The sequence below is a fragment of the Ochotona princeps genome, chromosome 11 (assembly GCF_030435755.1).
Source record: "Ochotona princeps isolate mOchPri1 chromosome 11, mOchPri1.hap1, whole genome shotgun sequence".
NCBI classification, from domain to species: domain Eukaryota; kingdom Metazoa; phylum Chordata; class Mammalia; order Lagomorpha; family Ochotonidae; genus Ochotona; species Ochotona princeps.
The window spans coordinates 58,994,934-59,016,987 of record NC_080842.1 but is presented as its reverse complement, the minus strand read 5'-3'; the positions used below and the strand labels follow the sequence as shown (position 1 = coordinate 59,016,987).

The 22,054-nt window shown below is 44.7% G+C and overlaps 1 protein-coding gene across 2 annotated transcripts in view; it reads right to left on the bottom strand.

The window, feature by feature from the left end:
• Nucleotides 1-22,054, bottom strand: part of CCDC149 (coiled-coil domain containing 149) — an 87,145-nt gene that overhangs the window by 4,508 nt on the left and 60,583 nt on the right. For both annotated transcript variants that reach the window (XM_058670255.1, XM_058670256.1), the window contains exons 9-11: nt 19,228-19,372; nt 11,051-11,127; nt 5,567-5,680 (exon numbers count right to left, since the gene is read on the bottom strand). In XM_058670255.1, coding sequence (XP_058526238.1) covers nt 5,567-5,680; nt 11,051-11,127; nt 19,228-19,372 — 336 coding nt within the window. The remainder of the gene's footprint in view (nt 1-5,566; nt 5,681-11,050; nt 11,128-19,227; nt 19,373-22,054) is intronic.

Genomic DNA, 22,054 nt, shown 5'->3' with positions numbered 1-22,054 from the left:
GGCTCCTGGCTTCTGCCCAGTCCCTAACCATTTTAGCCATTTGGGGAATGAACCAGTAAATGGAAGATATCATTGTCTCTTTCTTCCTCTTTCTATAACTTTGACTTTAAAATAAATACACTAAGCCTTTTTTTTTCTGAAACAGAAAACAACAAAAACCCCCTGAGAAACTCCAGTAGAGATGAAATATTGACATTAGATGGGCAATAAAACTGAAATCCAACCGTCAAATGAAGAGAGGTGGGGAGGAAACAAGGCATAGGGATTAACTGCTGACAGAAGCGCTGATGACAGACACACTGGAGTCATGGGGAAGAGGAGTGTGGGTGTCACCTGAGCGAGCCCTGGGTCATGCCTCTAATTCCCTAAGGCACGTGTCCTCGTGGTCCTCAGGTGGGCCTTCCCCAGTGATAGGCCATCTCATTTGCTTTTCACTTTCTCATCTCCTCCCTGATCACCACAGACAACACCCCAGGATGAACTTCTGACCAGACTCCAGAAGCGTGGGTATGTCACAGACCAACCATACCATGATGCTTTCCTGGCATTACTGTATTTGAATGTGAACTCACTGCCTGTGCCTACAGTGAGGTGCAGGAGTGTGCAACTGAGGGAGTAAAGTCAGCCTGAGTACTTAACCTCGACCTACCCAGATCTGCCAGACAGGACGCTTGTCTCCCCAGGCTCCTTTGCCTCTGGTCTGGATCTCACCCAGGTATAGCTTTCAACTCTTCCCTAAAGCTGTGGTCTCCTTGTGCAGTCCATAGACCAGCAGTAGCATCTCCCTGGGCTTGTTACTTGTCCAGAAGCTGAGGCCTTCCCCATCCCAGACTGACTGGCTCAGAATTTGCATTTCAGTAGGCTCCCAGGTCACATGGCTTCATCTTCCAGTTTGAAACACACTGAGCTTGAAGCATCATTCTCATAAGACCTTTCCCCAGCTACAAAATCTTCAGAGACTGGAGGACAAGCCCAGGTTTATAATCCTACTCCCTCTCCACCTGACATTCCAAATTCTCCTTGCAGCTCCACATTCCAGCCATTCTCAGCTTTTCTGGGTACCCCTTGCTTACCCCAGTGCCTTTGCTTAGGTGGCCAACTCCTTCATGACCATCATTCTCGATGAGGAACCTCAAGAATCAGCTTCCATCTCCTTCCCTATTGGATTAATACAAGTAATACTGCCAGCGTGTGAATTCCCATGCGCTCTACCTGGCCATAGTGCTCTCTTATTTTCCTGTCCCCATAATGAATGGTTACTTATAACTACCTCAAGTACAACATTTTGCCTAATTTTTAAATTGTGTCAATGTTTGATAGTGAGAGCTCACTAATAAGCTTATTGAGTATTTGAACACATGGCCTGGAATGCATGAATAAAAGCAGTATATTGGCACAATGTTTAAATACCATGCATTAATATATGAAATAATTCTGAAGTTGATAGCAGTCATTGCAGGTTGTATTCAGGTTGCTACTCTAAAAGCTGTTACAGAAGAATGGTAATTTCTAACTCCACAAACATTTAGTAACATCTAACGTAGCTCAGAGAACAGCCACATAATTGTCATCCTAACAGATGAGCATTTTTATATTGGTTTTATAGAGGACACGGGAAAGTGAGTCAGAAGAAGCGGGGTTCCAGCATCGTGGCGAGCCTCGATTCAACACGAGTAAATTACAGTGCCTCCTGCAGCTAACTTTTTCACCCACATGAGATGAATAAACTCCTTCTGGAAATTACTCTTATGAAATGACTTCTTCCAGGACACTTAATACTGTATTCTAGTGCCCCTGAAAAATTAATTAACCTTACCCATAACAATCTAACCCCTAAACCGTTTGTGGTGTGTTTTTACTGTGGGTCAGGTTAATCTTCTCTACCTTAATTTACATCTAAGTGAGCGTGGTTTAAATTATACGGGGGCCTTTTGGTCAATGGTATTTTGCCTGTGCCATTTCTTTGGGTGACATTCCACTTGTGTCCAATTGTGAAAGTTTTTTAAGATGACAAAGTTCTGAGATTACCAGGGAGAACTCCAACACTCTTGGGGTGGGAGGAACCACCTTGCTGTCATCCTCAACAAGGGAATGAAGGAACAGGCTGGTAATGTTACTTAGTCCTCCTGGCCTTGACTTTTCCTGAGAAACCTAGATTTTCAGAGCCACAAGACAAAGATATTGGAGCCAGGCTTTGGGCATGAATGGATCACGGACTAATAACAGGATGCATCAACCAGTTCTCCTCTTATGCTTGACTAAAAAAATACACAAAGAGCATCCTCCAGTCATGATCGGGAGACAGAAATTACTGCTGGTGCCACAACTGTTCATGAGGACTTCAGGATACCTGCTGTTGTCAGTAAAATCCCCCTTAGCTCTAAGATTCCAGAACCTTAATTCTTCATAATGTAGGAATTGTATTTTTCCTAGAAGAACAGACACACAACACTGCTGTCTCCACAAAGGAATTCTGAGCAAGTGAAGAGTAGGAAAATATTATCACAAATAATAGTAATTACCATGTGCTGTTTTAGCAAACAATTAGCATCATTAATACTTAATCACAATGCACATATCAGTAATGATGAGGCAGTCGACCGATGACACAAACTGTGGAAAGAAAAACTATTTTCTCTGAAAGAGGAAGAAACAGTGTTGCTTGAGGGGAAGAGATTGCTGGGCCCCTAAAATTGTGGACCGCCCTCCTTTGGCCCTGAAGGGACATCGGCCTGCCTTTGTGCCACAATCCCTAATGGGCTTTATCCTCCGCTTTCCAGCTTTCCTCTGGAATTCATCAGAGCTGCCATGGTGATGAGGCTGTCCTGATGCTGACAGCACTGCATAAATGCATCCTTGTTCCCACCCAGCGCTGCTGAGGGACGGGTTGGAACAATGAGAGCTAATGATGGAAGTCTGGAAGCTATCATTTTGAATGAGTCCATTACTGATGCTGCCTGTGTTAAAACGCGGGCACACGCTCCATGGTTCCATTGCAGCAGTCCCAGGCCCAGCCCTGGGCTTCAAGAGCCCGGAACACATAAAGGGCAGGGCAGCCCCACAGCAGCAGGACAGTGGATCTCCAAGGGGACAGGACAATGGATGCTAGCAAGGGGAGCCCAGCAGCTTAGCCATGCTTCAAGTCACACAGTGGGCACATGCTGAGGGCTGCAAAAACCCCACCTGTTTCCTGGCCAGGGGAGGGCCTCCTAGAGTCAGGCACTCTCCAGGATTTCCTCCAACATGTTCTTGGGGAACCCTTCTGTTGAAACCCCACACATGTCCATGCTCTGGTGGTGACTCCTATCACTCCATGCACTCTTTTGTGTGTGTTTGTTTCATTTTCATGAATTTATTTGAAACTCAGAGTTTACAGAGAGAGATGGACATCTTCCACCTGCTGGTTCCCTAGTTGGCTGTAGCAGCTGTGGCTGAGATAAACTGGAGCCAGGAGTTTCATCCGGGTCTTCCACATGGTTGGCAGGGCCACCAAGTGCTTGGGTCTTGCTATGCTGTATTTTCCAGGCCATGAACAAGGAGCTAGATCAGAAGTGGAGCAACTGAGCCTCATACTGGCAAACATATGAGATACTGGTGCTGTATATGGTGGCTTTATCTACTGTGCTATAATGCTAGCCTGTAGATACACTTTTATCAATGGTTTGAACAGGTTTCAAATACAGTTGTATAGAGACTAGTTTTGTGGTACAGTAGATTGACTGCCTCCTAGGACCACATGTTGGAGATTAGTTTGAGTTCCAGCTGCTCTGCTTCTGATTCAGTTCCTTGATAATGCATGAGGGAAGGCAGCAGAAGATAGTCAAGTGCTTGGGTGCCTGTCACCCATGTGGGAGACTAGGATGGAGTTCCCAGCTTCTGGCTTTGGGCTAGCCCAGCCTTGGCTGTGGTAGTCATTTAGGGAATGAACCAACAGATAGAAGGACAACTTCTCTCTCCCTACTCTGTCTCTCTGTTTCCCTCTCTTGCCGCTTCCCTTGACTCTTGTTCTGTTCCAAATCAATCAATCAATCAACCTTTAAAGAAAACCCACAGCTGTACAGAGGCATGAGTAACAGAGCAGCAGATCAGCCCATGTGACTCAAAGCCCACGTTAAATACTCCATCACCAGGACTTGAAGTTCTAAGCATTGAGGTGGTTTGTTACACGATAAGAGCTGATGGCTGCAGCTGGCTAGTCCATTTTGATAAAAGCACAGCTTTTAGGTCAGAAAATCATGAAGGTAGAAAGGCTGCAGAATTGAGATTTTAAGCCAAAGACAGTGGAGAGCTACTGAGGATTTTTGAGTAGGATACAAATATGGTGGTAAACTCCAGAAGCTCTCTCCCCCAGTAGCAAGAATGGTGGCAAGGAGCGTCTAGGGGCAGGAATCCAAGGAAGGAGCCCCTTCCCCTTCCACCTAGTCAGAGGCAGGAGTAACTAAGGTGCAAGAAATCCTACAGAAAGAGCCTGGCACAACTAAACGTTGCTGAGAAAGTGAAGATGACAATGACCAGTGAATCCTGAGTAGCCAAAAGGGTAACAAAAAGGGGAGCAGGCAGAAAAAGTTGATGTTTTACCTACAGAATACATAGAATAACTGGGCTCCTGGCTTTGACCCAGTACGGCTTTGGTTGTTGCTGGCATTTGGGGAGTGAGCCAGAGGATGGGAACTTTCTCTATATATGTATTTCAAATAAAATGAAAATAATAAATAAGAAATAAATAATTGGGGAGTAAATACAGACCCTTGATAGTCCCATGTTGAGTACATTATCTACTGCTTGAAGTCAAGCTGCAGTCTGGGAGTCTGGGAACAGTTTAGCTGGGCATTTCTGGTTCATGGCCTCTCATGAGGTTCTCATCCAAATATTGACGGGACAACAGTGATCTGAAGGCCTTGCTGGTGCTGGAGCATCTGCCATCTAGATGGTAACTCACATGGCTGATGGAGGAATCACACAGACCAATGCTGCTACAAGGTGGGAGGGAACTACATAAGGGCTTGAATCACTTGGTGTTATCCTGGAAGCTGCCTACCATCCTGGTGGTGGAGGAAGAAGAGAAGCAGAGCTATGAAAGGTGTCAAAGAAAACTGACATCTGAGAGGAGAGTCTGCGTGGGTCCCTTACCGAATTCTTCACTCCCAGGACCACCTGCCTGGTAGAGGAGAAGCTGTATCTCCATTCTGCTGGTTGCCAAACCACCTGCCATGTTTCAGGTAACATGCCAGAAACTTCCCTGAAGTTGTCTCTATCTTGTCACTGCTTTACAGGATAGGAAACTAAGGCTGAATCATGAGACCAGTTCTTATACCCATGTGACATGGTGCTGATATATGAACCCAAGCCATTCAACCTAAGCCCTCCTTCCTACCCTCTCCTTATGTCATTACACCCAGAATGCAGGGACCTGCCATAACCTCCCACCAAGATGGATGACAGAAGCAGCAAGAGGACATGTAAGGGTCTCAGGGGTGCTCCAGAGGCTGCAGAGGGGGACTGACTGATTTCCACTGGGCCCCACGCCCGTGGCAGGAAAGGGTTGGGCAAACATGGGGATACTCACCATCCTTGACATTGGCCTTGTTGTTGTCAGGTGGTTCAAACTTCAGCAGGGGGGACCTCGACCTCTGTCTGGTGGGAAGAGTGGAGTCACTAAAGAGTATGGTGTCCTTGCTTCCTGTGATGAAAAAGGGAATGGTTTTGTCATTACTGGAGTTGGGGTATGCTGGTCCCATGCCATCCACTAGCTATGTGGGCTAATATGGAATTTTCTGCTACATGTAAACAGTGTGCATGTGGTGGTAGGGGAAGTATGGTAGTGTGAGAACAGGGCAGAGAGGCCCGGTGCTAGATGGACGTGGGTCATTTGGGAACATTAGCTCAGGGGTGTCTCTCACTGCTAAGGGGAAACTGTGCAGGTTGAAAGCTGGGTAGCTATGATCTGGGTGACAAGATAGTAGCCCCAACAGCAGCAGGCTTTAGGAGGGCAGGCTTTGAGCCACACTACAGTGTCTGGACTCAAGACCCCATCACCTATCACCTGGCCTCTCTGGGTCTCAGCGTCCTCATCATCAAATGAGCCAGATTCATAGCTGCTACCCTGTTCTGTAGTTATGAGATCAAAGTGAACTGCTTCAAATGGAGTGCTTAGGCGTTTAGTCAACACATACAATAAATGCTGCCACACATATTGTATCCAATTTAATTCCACTTTGTCATTTAGATTGAACAATAACTCTGACATAAGACGGGTAGTGAAAAGGTCCCCAAATTATCCTAGTTGAACTTTCACTTAGACAATAAAGCCCCACACCAGCCAATCCCTTCTACCTAATGAATATGAATTCCGTAAGTGGATAGAGAATGCTTGGACAAGCATATTAATCCTGTTTTGAGGCCACAGTTAGTTGTGGAGGTCAGGACCAGGCAGCGTGGCTTTCACACATGAGCAGGATGGATACAGGTACACAACACAGGGACATAGAGAGAGGCTGCCCCAGGGGTCCTGAGGGCACAACAGGTAGGACAGAAACCCAAGCTGAGGCCTAGGAGTCCCTCAGCGGGAAGAACCATACCTTTCACACCAAATGAAACCCAGCCTGTATTCCAGTCCTAGATTTTTCTTTTCTTCTTTTTAAAGTGTTGGTATTTATACCACTTTCAAAAAAGAAGGTTTTAACTCAGAATAGTTGTAAATTTTCAAAATAAAAATTGTGAGGTAGTAATACAAAGAGTTCCTATATACTCCTCACCCTGTGTCCCCCATAACATCACTAATATGAGTTCTTTAGGATAATTATCAAATGACACCCAGATTTGCCTACCGTGTCTATCCAAACCCTTTGTACTTCTTAGCGTCTCGTTATCAGCATTCTGTACTCAGATTGAGCAGTTATCATGATTTATTTTTAATTAGCTCCCATGTGTAAGGGGGAACATGGAGTTTTTATCTTTCTGCATTTGGTTTATTTCACTCAACAAGGTGTCCTCCAGTTTTATCCATTTTTTTTTTCTTGTGAATGACAGGATTGCATTCTCTTAAAGGATGAAGAATATTCTATTGTGGGTGTGCTGTTCATCTGATGATGGACTCTTCGTTGGTTCCATAATTTTGGTTATGATGAACAGGGCATCTCTTTGTCGTCCTGGGTTAACGCCTTTTGAGTTTATACTTATTAATGGATTCACTGGATCATATGACAAGTCCTTTTCCGATTTTCAAACAAATCTCTACACTGCTTTCCACAGTCACGCACGAACTTATGTCCCACCAACAGCGTATAAGCGTTCCCTTTCTCCACATGCCGTTCTTCACCATCTGTACTTCCTTTGAAAACTACGTATTCAAGTCCTTTTCCCATTGAACTGAATTGACTGTTTTTGTTGCTGAGGTTTTTTTGTTTGTTTCTTTATCTGTCTTTGAGTTGCTTATAGATTCTGGGTATTAGCTCTTCATTGGAAAAGTAGCTTGTAAATATTTTCTCCCAATCTCTCTGATGTCTCTTCACCTATTGCTTCTTTTAATGGGCAGCTGTCTGTCTTTGAGCAAGATTCTGGCTAAATCTGTGAGACCAAGTCTCAGTTTCTGGTTCAGCTGAGCATAGAATGGCAGGTGTGGGAAGATATTTACTCCTGTTTGGAGGGAAAAGCAAGTGAACTCATAATGCAACTCCATCCCTGTGTTTCTAGGTCCTTCCTTCTGGTCTTCCTAGTTGGCCATGTCTTATTAACTTAGTTTCTGAGACTGTGGAAGAGGTTTGGCACAGGGTTGATACATTCTTGGGACTCCAGATGCCTGGCAGGCATGGTGCTTGCTGCTGCCTTGGGTGGACCGAGTGTGCTCTCGGCAGTCACAGTTTATACAGAGTACAACCTGACAGGAGCTGACCCTGAAGTTCTGTATCACCAAGGGATATGTCTTCATGGCCATGGCCTGGAAAGGCTGCCCAAAGAGCACTACTGATCAGCTGCTCAGCCTCTCAGAGCGGGGTCAACACAATCGGCCTCCCTCTGTGCTGTGAAGATATCATCTGGAAGCACCTTGATATATTAGTGGGGACTAGGCTTTGAATGCCATGAATCAATAGCATAGAGGTATTTATTAGAAAGGCACAGAGACAGAAAAAGAGAGACACAGTAAGTTCCCATGTGCTCATTCACTGCATAAGCGCCTGCAACACACAAGGCTTGGCCAGTGCCAAATCTGAGAGTTGTTGATACAATTCAAGGTTCCCACTGGATTGTTATCATGCATTCAAAGGATCAAGTTCTGCATTAGAAGAAATCTGAAGTCAGGAGCCAGAGCCAGGCACTGAATGGAGGTATTTCAGTGGGACAGGGCTGTCTTCACCAGTAGGGCAAATGTCCACTCCCATGGTAAATTCTCTGACTTGTCTCTGTCGAGACAACACCGTCTTCAGGTTGAAGTTAGGATTGTATTCTTAACCCATCCATCTCTCCCTTGCAGGTGGGACTTAGGAGGTGACACACTCCACTGCTCTGTGTTCCAACCAGCCTTCTCAATCCCCTCTGTCTCAGTGGCCAAAGAATCAGCATAATGGGCAGAGGTGGGAGCTGTCTGTAGCTGAGGAACCTCAGAGAGGCCCTGAGGTCATGAGCCATCTTTAGGGCAGAGTATCTCCTTGGCCCTACCCAGCCAGAGTCATTGTCCACTCCACATGAGCACCTCAAAGTTGCCAGTTACCAAGAACCTTGGACTACTTCAGAAATTCAAGCATCTGGCATGCAAAGAAGGGGAACAGAAGCCATGCTTCATTCACACTCAGTCAAGCTAGGGTTGGAGAAGTAAGAGAGAAACCTCCCAAACCCCTTTCCTATCATACAGGGAAAGGCCAAGTCTTTGGCAGCCTTGAACTTTGTGCTCTCAACTAGTCTTCTAGGTGGAGCATTCATTGACTCTTCATATCCCTCCTTCACATACTGACATCATTATTACTTAGCATCATGTAGCATTTTGTGCTTTTCCTCTGACTGTTTGAAGCTTGTATATCTTGCTTCCCTAGCTGGACTGTAGTCTCTAGGGGAAGGGGCACAACTGGAACATCCAGTGTAGCACCACATTCAAAAAGCTCCAAAAGGTATCAGTGTATTGGTGGGCTGGTAGATTAGAAGGGAAATCGATTCTTTGGAGATTCTAGCAGATATGAGATGCTGGCAGGTGGACAAACATATGACATGGCTCCTACTAGGGACAGGAACAGGGGGGATTATAGAGTGGGGGAAGGGAGAACACACTCCTTCTCCCTCCACCATTCAGGAAGCCAATGGAGACAAATGACAGACAATGAGTAGGCAGAAGGGATTGGTCAGATTTGCACAGGAAGAGGCTCTCAGCACCCTACCTCACACCCCATTTTAGAAAGCTCAGGGTTCTTTAATGTACTATGGTGCTGCTGCTGCTGCTGCTGCTACATAAAGGGGTTCAGACTGGGGACATGCTCTTCTTTCTATCTACGTGGAGGCCAGACACCAGAATAAACATGGCCATGGATCAAATCCATTCAGCTGGCTCCCTCCAAGCTAATTTTACCTTCTAATATTTGCTCTGCTCTAATTGAATTCTCTATTTCAATTGACTCTTCTAGCCAGAAAGTTCAAGGGAACATAGATCATGCCTTTCTTCCTATTTACATGCAGGGGTCATCTATTGCACCACTGATGCCGGCCACAGAGACAGATATTTCAAATAGAACATACGCCCAAATCCTATGGAAACATTGTAGCTCAGGCCTTCCAGCAGCAGAAGGAAGGAAAGAAACACAGTTAGTGTACAATCGGAAGTCTCTTCTAGATTAAATCACACCAGAGAGTGCAAATCCTCAGCATTCAACTTCCATTTCTTTGTATAGCTTGTAGAAATAAAACATCGAGAACTTTCACTGAGTCATTGTGAGCCTAAGCTCCAGTACATGCACAGAAATGCTAATCTGACTGTACAAATAAATGATAAATTCACCCCCACTAAGTTGAAATTCAATGCAATAAAGGAGAGGCCTTCATAAAAGATGAGGTTTTAACAGCATCAAAAGGTTCATTCAAATCCCCAGGATGGCACTTGCCACTAATTAGTTCTGTCAGGTCTTTGACATCAAGTTCAAGAAATCGCTGTTAAAAATTCCAATTGATGAAACACACTTGCGGAGGACTGAAGGCAGCTCTACAAGTTTACATTGAAGAAGACTTGTTGTTGTCCACTTCCCTGTGGCTATTGTCATTTATCACACATAATAGGGAAGCAGCCCAAAAGAGGCAAGGGGAGGGAGACCAGGGCAGAAAGGCTACCCGACTAAAATACATGCACAACTCTGCGTCCAGGGGAAGAGGTGGGGAAAATGCTAAGAGTGGAAAGATGGGGAACAGCTGACAGGGGTATTTTTATTAAGATAAATTGGAAAAATAGATTTACAGTGAAAAATCAGACATTCCTTATAACTAAAAGAAATGTCTCTAGGACATTCTGAGGCAAGAGCAGGGGGCTGTGATGTACATTTGAATTAGACAAATTGTTGCTTCTTATATCCATTCTGAGTGCTGATGATTAAATTGCACAAACCTTTGTACCTCCTCACATCCAATTTTAGGACTGATGATTAAATTGCACAAATCTTTGTAAGTTCTCATATTCATTTTGGGGATTGATGATTAAATTGAACACATCTTTGTATAGTTGCACTTTCATTTTTGGGAGTAATGATGGTATTGAGTGAATCTTTATAAAATACTGGTAGGCAGATTAGAATAAATCACATAACTCACTACATTGACAAAAGTTAAGAAATACAGACACATTTCAGAGTATGGGTGAGCAAAAACTCATCATTCCACACGGGAGAATTTGAAAATCCATGGCATTTTTCGGATTCTCTCTAGCTCCCCCAAAAAGATAGTTTCCAAGTTTGAAACTTTCATAGATTTTCTTTGAGAACTGATCTTCAAATAAAAGGACATGGAAAATGCATATTCTTCTTTGCAAACTATCTCAGGGTTTATTTTCTCCCAAAAACAATTGTCATGAAGTTCTGCTTACCTGGGAGACTCCACAAACCAGAAACTTCCAAAGTTCTCAATTTTTTCTCCAGCTCAGCTACCCGATTCCCTAGGATTCTGGAAAAGGGGAAAAGATGATGACAAAATGTCTGTTACTCTCAGGCCTATGGGGTGACCACTGGAAAACCCCCTGTGTCCAAAGAGAAAAAGATTTGGGGTTTAAAACATATGTTTAGGGCCCGGCGGCGTGGCCTAGCGGCTAAGGTCCTCGCCTTGGGCGCACCGGGATCCCATATGAACGCCAGTTCTGGTCCTGGCAGCTCCACTTCCCATCCAGCTCCCTGCTTGTGGCCTGGGAAAGCAGTTGAGGACGGCCCAATGCATTGGGACCCTGCACCTGTGTGGGAGACCCGGAAGAGGTTCCAGGTTCCCGGCATCGGATTGGCGCGCACCGGCCCGTTGCGGCTCACTTGGGGAGTGACTGATCGGACAGAGGGTCTTCCTCTCTGTCTCTCCTCCTCTCTGTATATCTGACTTTGTAATAAAAAAATAAATCTTTAAAAAAAAACATGTTTAACATGGAGGATTTATGTATAAATGACATGCACTGTATCAAAAGCACATATGAAAGTGGAAACCAACGTGAATGAATAAAATTATTAAGATGTCATTCAGGCGACTCAACTGCCTCCAGGTAGTTCACTTGGAAAGCGAAACAATCATTCCTCCACTCCCCAAAACATCATGGGGAATTTCTCCGAGGAAATGGCTCACCACTAACATAACTATGTTGGTGTCCTCAGCTTGGTTTTGAGAGTGGATGTGATCTTTGGAAACAGCCAAATAGGGTGGGTGGCCTTGCTTGGAAATGCTGCTTTGAGTCCATGAAACAACTTAGACCCAACCTGCAACTTACTGATATCCTATCTTTGATATCTAGCCAATTAATTATTTGGAAGGTGTTTAAATCAAACCTTTTCTTTTTCATGACTTGTAGTTTTGTCTGCAGAAAACAAAACAAGTTTTTCAAAAGCGTTTTCCATAACTGTCGAATCATGGAGATGATTAACTCCAAGGTGACTGCCCCAGAATATGTAACTTTTGGAATGAGCATTTTTGGAGACCCTGTTCTTCACTTTCTCTTCCCTTGCATGCAGAGATGAAACATAATCTCCTCCTTCAATCTGTTGAAAATTAAATATACTTGTAAAATTATTTGACAGTCATCTAAAACTTCAATCACTTTCGACTGGCCTGGCAATTGAAAAACCAGTCTTTATGTTATTTGAGGGATTTTCTTGACTCTGCTGTGCTAAAACCATTTGGAAATCACCTGAAGAGCAAAGTTTTCATTGCTTTCAGCAGAATAAATTGGAACGCCAGAATTTCCCCCACCTCTCTTTGTGTTCCAGAGATAGCTGCGCACACCCACATATGCTCAGAGACATGAATATGTATAGATCTGCACATACACAAAGCTTCAGAGTCTTTCTTGTTTAACCTGAATTGACTTGTAGCATCTTAATTAATATTCTCGTTACTCTATGTGGCTTTTTTCTCCTCCCCCAGGTACTTAGAGCTTTGCTTTTCTTCTTAAATCTTAACATTCTGCATATTCTTTATCAATGACTTTCCATTTTTGCTCCATTTGCTGGTTCTGTTTTGCTTTCCTGCCCCTGACCCTTCAACAGGACACTATGCCTCCTAATCTTGCTTTCAATCTTTTGCTCAGACCTTCTGATCCAAGCTTCTTTTTTCACCTGCTGATGGGCTTGAGATGCAATCACAACAGTGTTTGAGTTGATGCCTGTTTCTTAACAAAATCAGATCATTCATGTTTGGCTCCTCTTGGAAACATAAGATAAGGCTTAACTGATATGAATGCAAGGGGCTGAGATCTGGGCAATGTTTGGAGGTGTGGCAAAGAGACATTTTGGGGTGAGCTAGGAAACACGGCCATTGCTCTAGAGATGGAAAAAAAATGAATTTGCTGCTGATCTCAACAACCGAGTTTCAGGTGTCTGTTTTTCAGTGCAGCTGCTGCTTCGTTGGGCTGACATTGGAAGGCGATTGGGGCTGCAGGTGGTAAAATAGACACAGAACAGGTGCTGACAATAACGACAATACCACCATCAACCACAATGATAACTGCATTTCTGCCAACAACAACTCAGCTTCCCTGAGTCCTCAGTGTGAGTCGGAGCCCATGCTGAACCCTGTGTGCCTTACATTGTCTTATCTAACCTGACAAAAGCCCTGTGGTATCAGTGACATTCTTGCTCTTCTTTCGCACACGGAGACCACGATGAACAGAAGAGTTTGGCAAACTGACTAAGGACACACAGTGCATCTCAAAGTTCTGGCCTTTCCTAACCCCCATGGATCTCACCTACCACACTCCATCCTCCCAGTAGCAAACAAAGACACGAGAGATTAACTTGACCAAAACCACATGCTAGATTCAGATTCAGATGGTGGTGAGCCTAGATTTGAACCCAGGCCTCCACCTTCCTCCAAAATGCAAGCTCTTAGCCAGCATCCCTTAATAGCCCTTGATAAATAAGCCTGCTTATACCCCTTCTTGTGCCTTTGTTTGAAACTGTACTAAAGTATGAATGAGGCCACAGTTGTTGTGCCTAATCACAGAATTCAAGATGCTTTAAGTGTTTTACATTCATTGAGTGTGGTAGGGGCCACCCAACCTGGTGAGGGAGCTCAGGGACAGAGAAGTAGCTATCTGAGGCTTAATGGCTGGCAGCCAACACAAGAGGGAGGGAAGAAACACATGGTCAAGACCCCATGCACTCAGTTTGACCGATTCGACAACCAAGCCCTGAGATTACCCCCATGGGAAGCCTGGAGGGGAACAATAAAGAGAAGCTAACTTACTTTTAAAAAGCATATTTATTTATTTATTTGACTTGGGATGTGGAACGGGATGGGGTGGGGTAGGAGATAGCCCATCTAATGTTTTTCCCACCAAATGCCTGCAATGGTCAAATGTGGGTGGGAGCCAAAGCCAAGAGACTGAATCCTGATCCAGTTTTCCCACATTTTGGCAGGAGCCCAACTGCCTGAGCCACCTCCTTGGGTCTGTACTAGCAGGAAGCTGGAACTGGAAGCCGAGCAGGGACTTCAACCCAAGGACTAATATCAAAGGAGGATGTCTCAATCAACACAGAACTGCTAGTCAAGTACCTCTTCTGTCCTTGTCTTTGAGGGACTCAAAGTCTGATAGGAGACAGAGATGCGCAAATACACACATCCATGAATGCCCAGCGCTAGCAGAGGGTTAATAACAGCAAATAAATGTATGAATCTCATGTGTCCCATGTAAGTCACTGTAAGCACTGGTCCCTCACAACAAGCTTTGGATTGTTGTAGCAAAGGAGACATTTCAGCCTATGTTCACCTGGCAGTCTAGAAAACTCTTAAGATGGACTTTCCAACAGAGGGTTATGATTACACAGAAACCCTGGGGCTGGAGTTAGGAATCTGCAAAGACAGAGCTAACTCAGACAGTGGCCATGGTAGCACCTGCCCTAGAGATACCTCATTTGGCAGGTATCCTGAATGAGGGGCCTTGAGGGAAAGGCAGTTTCTGTATTCATTTATTGCCGACCACTGCAGGAGCATGGCTGGCTGGAAGGACTGGAGGGCTGAAGACGGTGTTCACTGGAACATTGCTCCAACTTAACTGTCTCTTCTTAATGCTTCATCACCAGTTAAGATAGATGAACCTCACCCTTTCTTTAGCAACAATCATACAATTATCAGCTTTGGCAAGAGGCCCTCCAAGAAAACTGCCTAAGAACTGGATGTCACTCAAAATGTGAAGTCATAGGTTTTTTCATCAGATCTTCAAGATGGCCCCCACTAGACCTTCTCCTCGGGGGAGGGGGCTTGTCAGGCAGTGCATGACCAGTAGGGGGTGCAAATGATTGCCAATGGAATATCCCCTTCTTCCATTCTACAGGGCTCTGCCCAAAGTTCTATTATTTCATGAACAAAAGACAAAACTACAGGGCTAACTAGAAGCAAATAAAATTCACACTCTGTTCTCAGTCCTTACTCCACTGAGAGTATATTTGGTTTCCTTACACAATGCTTTAAATAAAACAGATATTAAAACCAAGGAATATAAGGCTTTCCAAGTATTACCAATAGCACTTTTAGATATTCTATCTATGGATATGAAGCAGTCTCCAAGAGTTATTACAAGAAGGAAAAAAAAAGCAAGGTGCATAACAATGAGAAAAAAAATCTTCTGATGAAGGGGTAAATATTAGCTGCCATTAAATATATTTATATGTAAATAGAATATTTACATGTTATATAAATATGAAAATGTTTCAAAGCGTCCACTGACATGTATATTATGAAAAAAATCTATTCACGGACTCAAAAATTGTTTGCATCAAAATAAATTTGTCTTCTAATTCCATTTCCATGAACTCCAAGAAGTCCTCCTGTAGTTTGCATTTGCTTATATTTGCATCCTTTGGAAGGACATATAAGAAATGAGGAAGGGCTGTTTCTTTCAGGGAATCTGAGTACTGAGAAGAGTGTTTTTGGGGACATGTTGTTGTTCAATCTTTTAAAATTTGAAGCTAACAAGCTTCAACAGTTATTTTGTTATTTTAACGTTAAGCACACATACACAAATAAGACCAAACAAAAGCAACTCTTTCAACAGTGGGCTTAGGGAATGTTGAATCTGCAGTGGGGGCAGCTAGGAATGGGCCAGAAAACTAATCAGTCCCCAGAGGCTGGGTTCTCCGCAGGAGAGGAGCCCATGGAAGCCCACGGCTACTGCTCAGGTGGGCAGCAGGGACCAGCCCAGCTCTGCTCGTGGCTGTTGCTCAGATCTGGAGTTGGCAGGCAGGTGTAGGTGGGGAGGTGGACTGGACTCTGAGGATGCAGCTGATTGAGACGAGACAGAGGCAAGTAGAACAGGTTGCTGAAGTCCCTGGCAAGCACTCCAGATAAGCAGAGTAAAGAACAGATGCAGGAAGTTGTCACCTAACAGCCATTTGTAAGCGAGTGCTCTGGAACAGGAACACAGAATCAGAAGATAATTCAAGCAGCCAGAATGTAGCATAAGAGGCCAATCTGCCTGAAGCACCAGCATCCCATATGGGTGCTGGTTCATGTTCTGGCTGCTCTACCTCCCATCCAGCTCCTTGTCTGTGGCATGGGAAGGCAGCACAGTTTTTCTCAGGTTCTTGGGCCCCTGCATAGATGTGGGGGACCAGGAAAGAAGCTCCTGGCTTCCCACTTCTGATCGGCTCAGTTTCAGCACTGTAGCCATTTGGGGAGTGAACTAGGGGATAGAAGATTTCTCTGTCTGTCCTTCTCTCTGAGTAACTCCGCCATTCTAATAAGAACAAAATAAATATTCAAAAAAAATGAAGCATCTCTGAGCTCTCATGAGTGCCCACTGTGGGCTGGCACCGCCCTAGGCACTGGGAGAAAGCTGTGTCTGTGATTAGGGACAGCGCCTCTGGCCCTGGGACTGCTATAGCCCCAGTGGTGGCGCGATTAGTGGAACCCCAGTGTTAGGACAGTGAGCAGAGTCCAGTAAAAATGCTTCATACTTGGGATGATGGCATGAGAGTCCATTAGACAGATTTACCACCATTCTAACCATCCTCCCATTAAAAGATAATTACATGGTCCCTGTTTTCTTCACTCTTATAAATGACTTCCTCATACATAAAAGAACATAGCGGATGACCCTGTATATACATCTTAGGGCATCAGTTGGATTTTTTTTTTTTTTTTGAGGATAAATTCCTAGAAGCAGAACATGTGGGTCAATGGCATGAACATTTTAAAAATTAAGGAATGAGTGATGGTCCAGGCTGTGGACTTGTTCAACTTGATGAGCTGCAAGAGTATTGGGAGAAACTCAACCTGACAGATGGAGTCTCTCTTCGAGAGACTGGAGAAGAGTGTGCAAGGGATGAGAGGCAGAGAAAGAATGAGGCTAGAGAATAAAGACAGAGAAAGGAGGTCATGCAGGCCTTGGTGGGAGATGGAGGGGACAGGGAAAGGAAATGAGGTCACTCAGAAAGTTCAAGTTCCCATCTTGAAACCAAAAGAGGAACTACAGAACAAAGGGTAGAGCTTGGAGACACTGGCAAGTGGCTCAAAGAAAGACTGCAGCCACAAAGGCCTGAAAAGGTCCAGGAAGGTGTGAAAGCTAAGGTTATCTATCTGCTGTGCGTGGACCCGCCTGTGGTTACTAAAATCCAGGACCCTGAGCTTTCCTCCTGCATATGTCCCTGATCTGCTCCTGTGTCATTCTACCATAGGTGACCTGGTGACAGGTGGCTGTGAAGGAGAGGAAAAGAAAGGATGGGGCGGGGAAGGCTTTGGGGAATTCAGTGGGGGAGAAACAGGAGTGAGAGGAAGGGAGGAAGTTAGAGAGACTGGGAGAGGAATCTCAGATGGGTGAAGCAATGTAGGAGCAAAGATAGTGAGAATGCAAAGGTGGGTGACTGGCATTTTTCCTGGGGACAGGAGGTGGGGAAGATACCAGGCTTCAGCGCTGTGGCCTTCTCAGCAAGTGAGGAGCTGAGGTCACCTACAGCATATGAGTACAGCCCCGTCGTTAGAAGAAAGAACCCAGGAGCCCTGAAGGGCAGCTGTAGAGGGAGCTGGGATGGACAAGGCATATGCCCTATGCCGCTGGGGGCGCTGCTGGAATCACACAGACCTGGGCTACTGACACAGACATCCACAGCTACCAACTCCCTCTCCTGCACCCTCACAGCATTGGCAGCAGCCACATCCTGACATCTGGCTGCTGTATTTCCCAAGAACATTGCAATCTGCCGTTAATACCCCACCCCCTGTCATTCTTTGGGAATTGCTTAGCCTCCTTTGCCAGGCACCCTGTCTGCTTCCACACACATCTCACTCTCTGGGACAATCCTCCCTTCATTCATCTTCTCTTCTTCCTATTTTGTTTCCATAATACTTTCAGTCACTCTCCAGCTGCCTCTCTCCCACCTGCCCCCTCTGCCAGCTCCCCATTCTGATTCCTCCTCTTTGGGCTTCAAGTTCAGAGCTTCTTGGCTGCTGTTCCATTCTTCTGCACTTTCATTTTGCTTTCCAGAGCAGTTTTTTAAAAGTAGGACTAGTTACATAATTTGTAGGAACTCACCCCAAACAAAAGCAGGGGACCCCTGTTGCAAGAAAATCAACGAGAATTTCACAATAGAATATCAGACAAATACAAGGCTGGCCCTCAAAATGTGTCCATCAGAAAACTCACATGTGACAGACTTAATTCCCAAATACACAAGTTTCACAGAATTTGAAGGCAGACTTCTGGGAGGTATTTAGCAGAAGCAGCCGGGGGTGGGCGGGGGGAGGTTGGGTGGTTAGCATGGTAGGGCATCCATGATGGCTGACAGTGCCTTCATCACAGTAGGAACAGGGACCCAACCAGCACAGCCGTGCTGTCTCGCCAGGTGAAACAAGCCCTGCATGTAATATTGGTGTCTTTACTGTTTGTTCATCATCCTCTGAACACGTTCAATTCAATTTTTTCCATCTCCAATGGCTACTTTAACTTCGCTGAACTCACTAGATTTCACACAACAGAGCTGACGTAAGAGCTTCTGTAAGATATTGTGTTTTTTTTTTATTCATTGATTACATTGTATTATGTGATACAGTTTCGTTTGAACTGGGAATCACCCCACCAAGATATTGTGTTTTAAGAACTGTTCGTTTTTCACTGACTGCTTATTGCTGATTCATTGGGTGACGTCAGGATCACTGACAGGCCCAGCTGCCCATGGAAGTCAACGCTGGGGTGGTTCCCACCATCAGCCCCCCTCGAGCCAGGGTGCAGGGTACACAGCAACTGGCACTGAGGCAGCTCTTACCCCTGCAAGAGGAGCTAAGGGAGCAGTAGGCTAAGGTACCCAGGCAGTTATCCTAGAGAAACAGCCCACAAAGCACACAGGCTCATGGGAGGCAGTCTGCAGGTGTCTCCGGGTGGGACGTCCTGGCTTGACTGCAGCTGGCAGAAAAGAGGCTGCATCAAGCAGTGTGAGAGGCACAGCTCTCACTTCACACCTGTCCTTTCCTTCTGGATCCGAGGTTCTGCCCTTGTTCCCACAAAGCCTGAGCCCTCCCCCAGACCAGGGGACTGTCTCCCTCTTCTCTTCCCACCCCAATGGCAAGGGCCCAGCCACTCACTTGTTGGTCTGCCTCTGATGCTGAATGACAATGTTCTTCTCGTGGATGGTCTCTAGCAGGGCTGTGGCCAGAGACTTGAGGTCAGAGATGGACTGTGGAGTAGCCGGGAGACTGCATCCGTGACCCTCGGACAGTAAGTCCTGAACTAGGGAGGGCATAAAATGGACAACTCAGTTCTTGATTCAGCAATAACAGCATGCAAACCAGCATCGGTTCTTCCGGATATCGACAGGGCTTCAGTTTCTAAATGCTCGTAGACTGCATCAGAGTCCACTGATACAGTGGATTCCATGTCATGGGTAAAACAGAACAAAATTCCACGTGAAGGTTAAACAAAGTCCTTGTGCACTTTTAGCCTTCGTTTTGAAAAGGACACTCATATTTGGACTTGTTGAATAGCTCAAAACCTTTCATACTCCTTAGCTCATGATGGGAGCAACTCTAGGAAGTACTGTTACTTCTAGTTCATGGACAGCAAGCACTGCCGGCCACATAGCCATGTAAATGACAATGACTCACATTGTTGAGCACCCTGTTGTATCCCTAGGCTGTGACACCCTGGAAGGAAGCAAGATAATTTCAGATATCATTGAAAATGCAAAACGGTTGCTGCTCTTTAATAGCTATGTATTTATTTGAATGGATTATAGAAGAGAATATAAATGGCCTTAGTAATCAGTGCTTCCATAGGTGCTACAACACAAGAAAAGTCAAGTCAAACACGCCACTTTAAAACAGATTAGAAGAAAAAACTTTAGCAAATAATAGCATACATTATTTAAAGATGCACCAAAAAAAAAATACCAGACTGCAAACATCTAAATATTGGGAAGGGTATATTATACAAATGTTAGTTATTCTTGAATGCTTGTTACCTTATAAACGACCAAATCATGTTCATGGCCAAGTTAAAAATGAAGTCAAATAACGCATACAATTTAACAGTGTAGGACCCAGACCCATGCAAAGTGATCCCTGTCTTGTGCATGCCCTGCCCGGAATGAGTCTCTGTATCCCAATGTCTGCTCATGCAGGGAGCACTCTGACAGGAAGTTCTGCTTTTTGTCCAGTTTTATAAGTTTCTAAATAGTTTTTTTTTCTGATTTCGCTACAATTCACTTACATAAAAATGAGTATTTCAAGTATGGTAGGATTTACATAGCATACAATAGGATCCTAATATCACACTTTCGTTAGTGCGAAATTTAATTGGCTCCTCTGGCAGTAAGACACCAGTGATGGATAATGTTAGCATCTGCTCAAATCTCCGACTTCTCCATAAGCCCTCTTCCTCACACCCTGCTCCACCATTTGTGTCTGGCTGAGCTCTGAATGGGCTTGGTAGCTCTCAGAAGCCAGACCCAAGCACAGCACAGGCCTGGTCCACACGGGCACTCTTAATTCTTTTCCTACTGCCTTGCGACCTGAGGGGCATTGTCATATTCCTGCTTATGTTTCCTTTCTGCCTACAGAGTCTGTTCCTCAACTCTGCTTTGGGTTTTGAAAGTATAGTCCTCAATCCACTTTTATGACAAAGGTAACACATGTTTTTAAAGAGGGTAGATAAGCTGAGCAATCACACAAAAGACAACCACCATTTGTATTAGGATCAGACAGAAAAAAAAAATAAAGACAGCAAAAATCTGTCACTGTACCTTTTTGAAAACCAATGGTAGACATACAAATTCATGTCACAGTTTCTGTTCGAGAATGGGAAAAAGCCCTGCTTTTCTTACTTGGCAAAATTCTTTGTCATTAGTATCACTTAAAGCATAAGATGTTGTGGCTGCTCTGGTGGTCCATGTACAGACATACAATTATTTATTGCTGAATATATATGTTGTTTCCATTATTATTTATATCTGGTATTTGAAGAACTTCCTTGTTGCAGGCATTTACATGTGTCTGTAATTATCTCATGTTGGTTCAAAGGCAGTTGTTTTAAGGTTTGACAATATAAAGTGACGTTCACATGTGGATTTCATTTCTCCATGCCCATAAATCATATGCCGTGCTTTCCATAGCCAGTGTTCTAGAAAGGTCATGTCACACTTACTGTTTCTGTCCCCAGGTCTGAGTGTGGCTGACCCTTCTCACTTTAGCCAGTGCCCTGTGGGTATGCATTCAAAGACAACTGCTGTGTGTGGTCCCCAGGGCTAAACACAGAGATGCTGCTACTAGACATTTTTAAAGAGCTTTTTTTTTTTAAGCACAAGTCTAGGTTCTAGTTGAGTGCGAAAGAGCAGTTGCTGGGAAAAGAGCCGTGATTGTTGGACAGCCTGGAGACTCAGCACTTCATGGTCTACCTTTCTCACTCTGGTTAAGACAGCCACATCACAGGTCCTAGCCAAAAGTGAGCCGATGGGACCCGGCACAATGGCTCAGTGGCTAAATCCTCACCTGGCATGCACCAGGATCCCATACTGAAGCCAGTTCCTCTCCCTGCTTATGGCCTGGAAAAGTCGTGGAGGATGGCATAAAGCCTTGGGACCCTGCACTGGCAGGGAGACCTGGAAGAAGCTCCTTCCTGGCTCCTGTCTTTGAATTGGTTTGGCTCTGGCTGTTGTGGCCACTGAGGGAGTGAACCAGTGGATGAAAGATCTTTCTTTCTGTCTCTTCTTCTCTTTGTAAATCTGCCTTTCCAATAAAAAGAAATAAAATCTTAAAAAAAAAAAAAAAAGCGGGCCAGTGGAGAGCATGGCTGGCTGGGAATTTTGATTTAGAACTAGATTTCCAAATATTGAGTGTCAGCAGCGAGTTTTCTGCTATTTATTCCCCAGGACTGTTCTTGGAAGGTCATTATTTTTCACTGGAATTGACAAGAAGG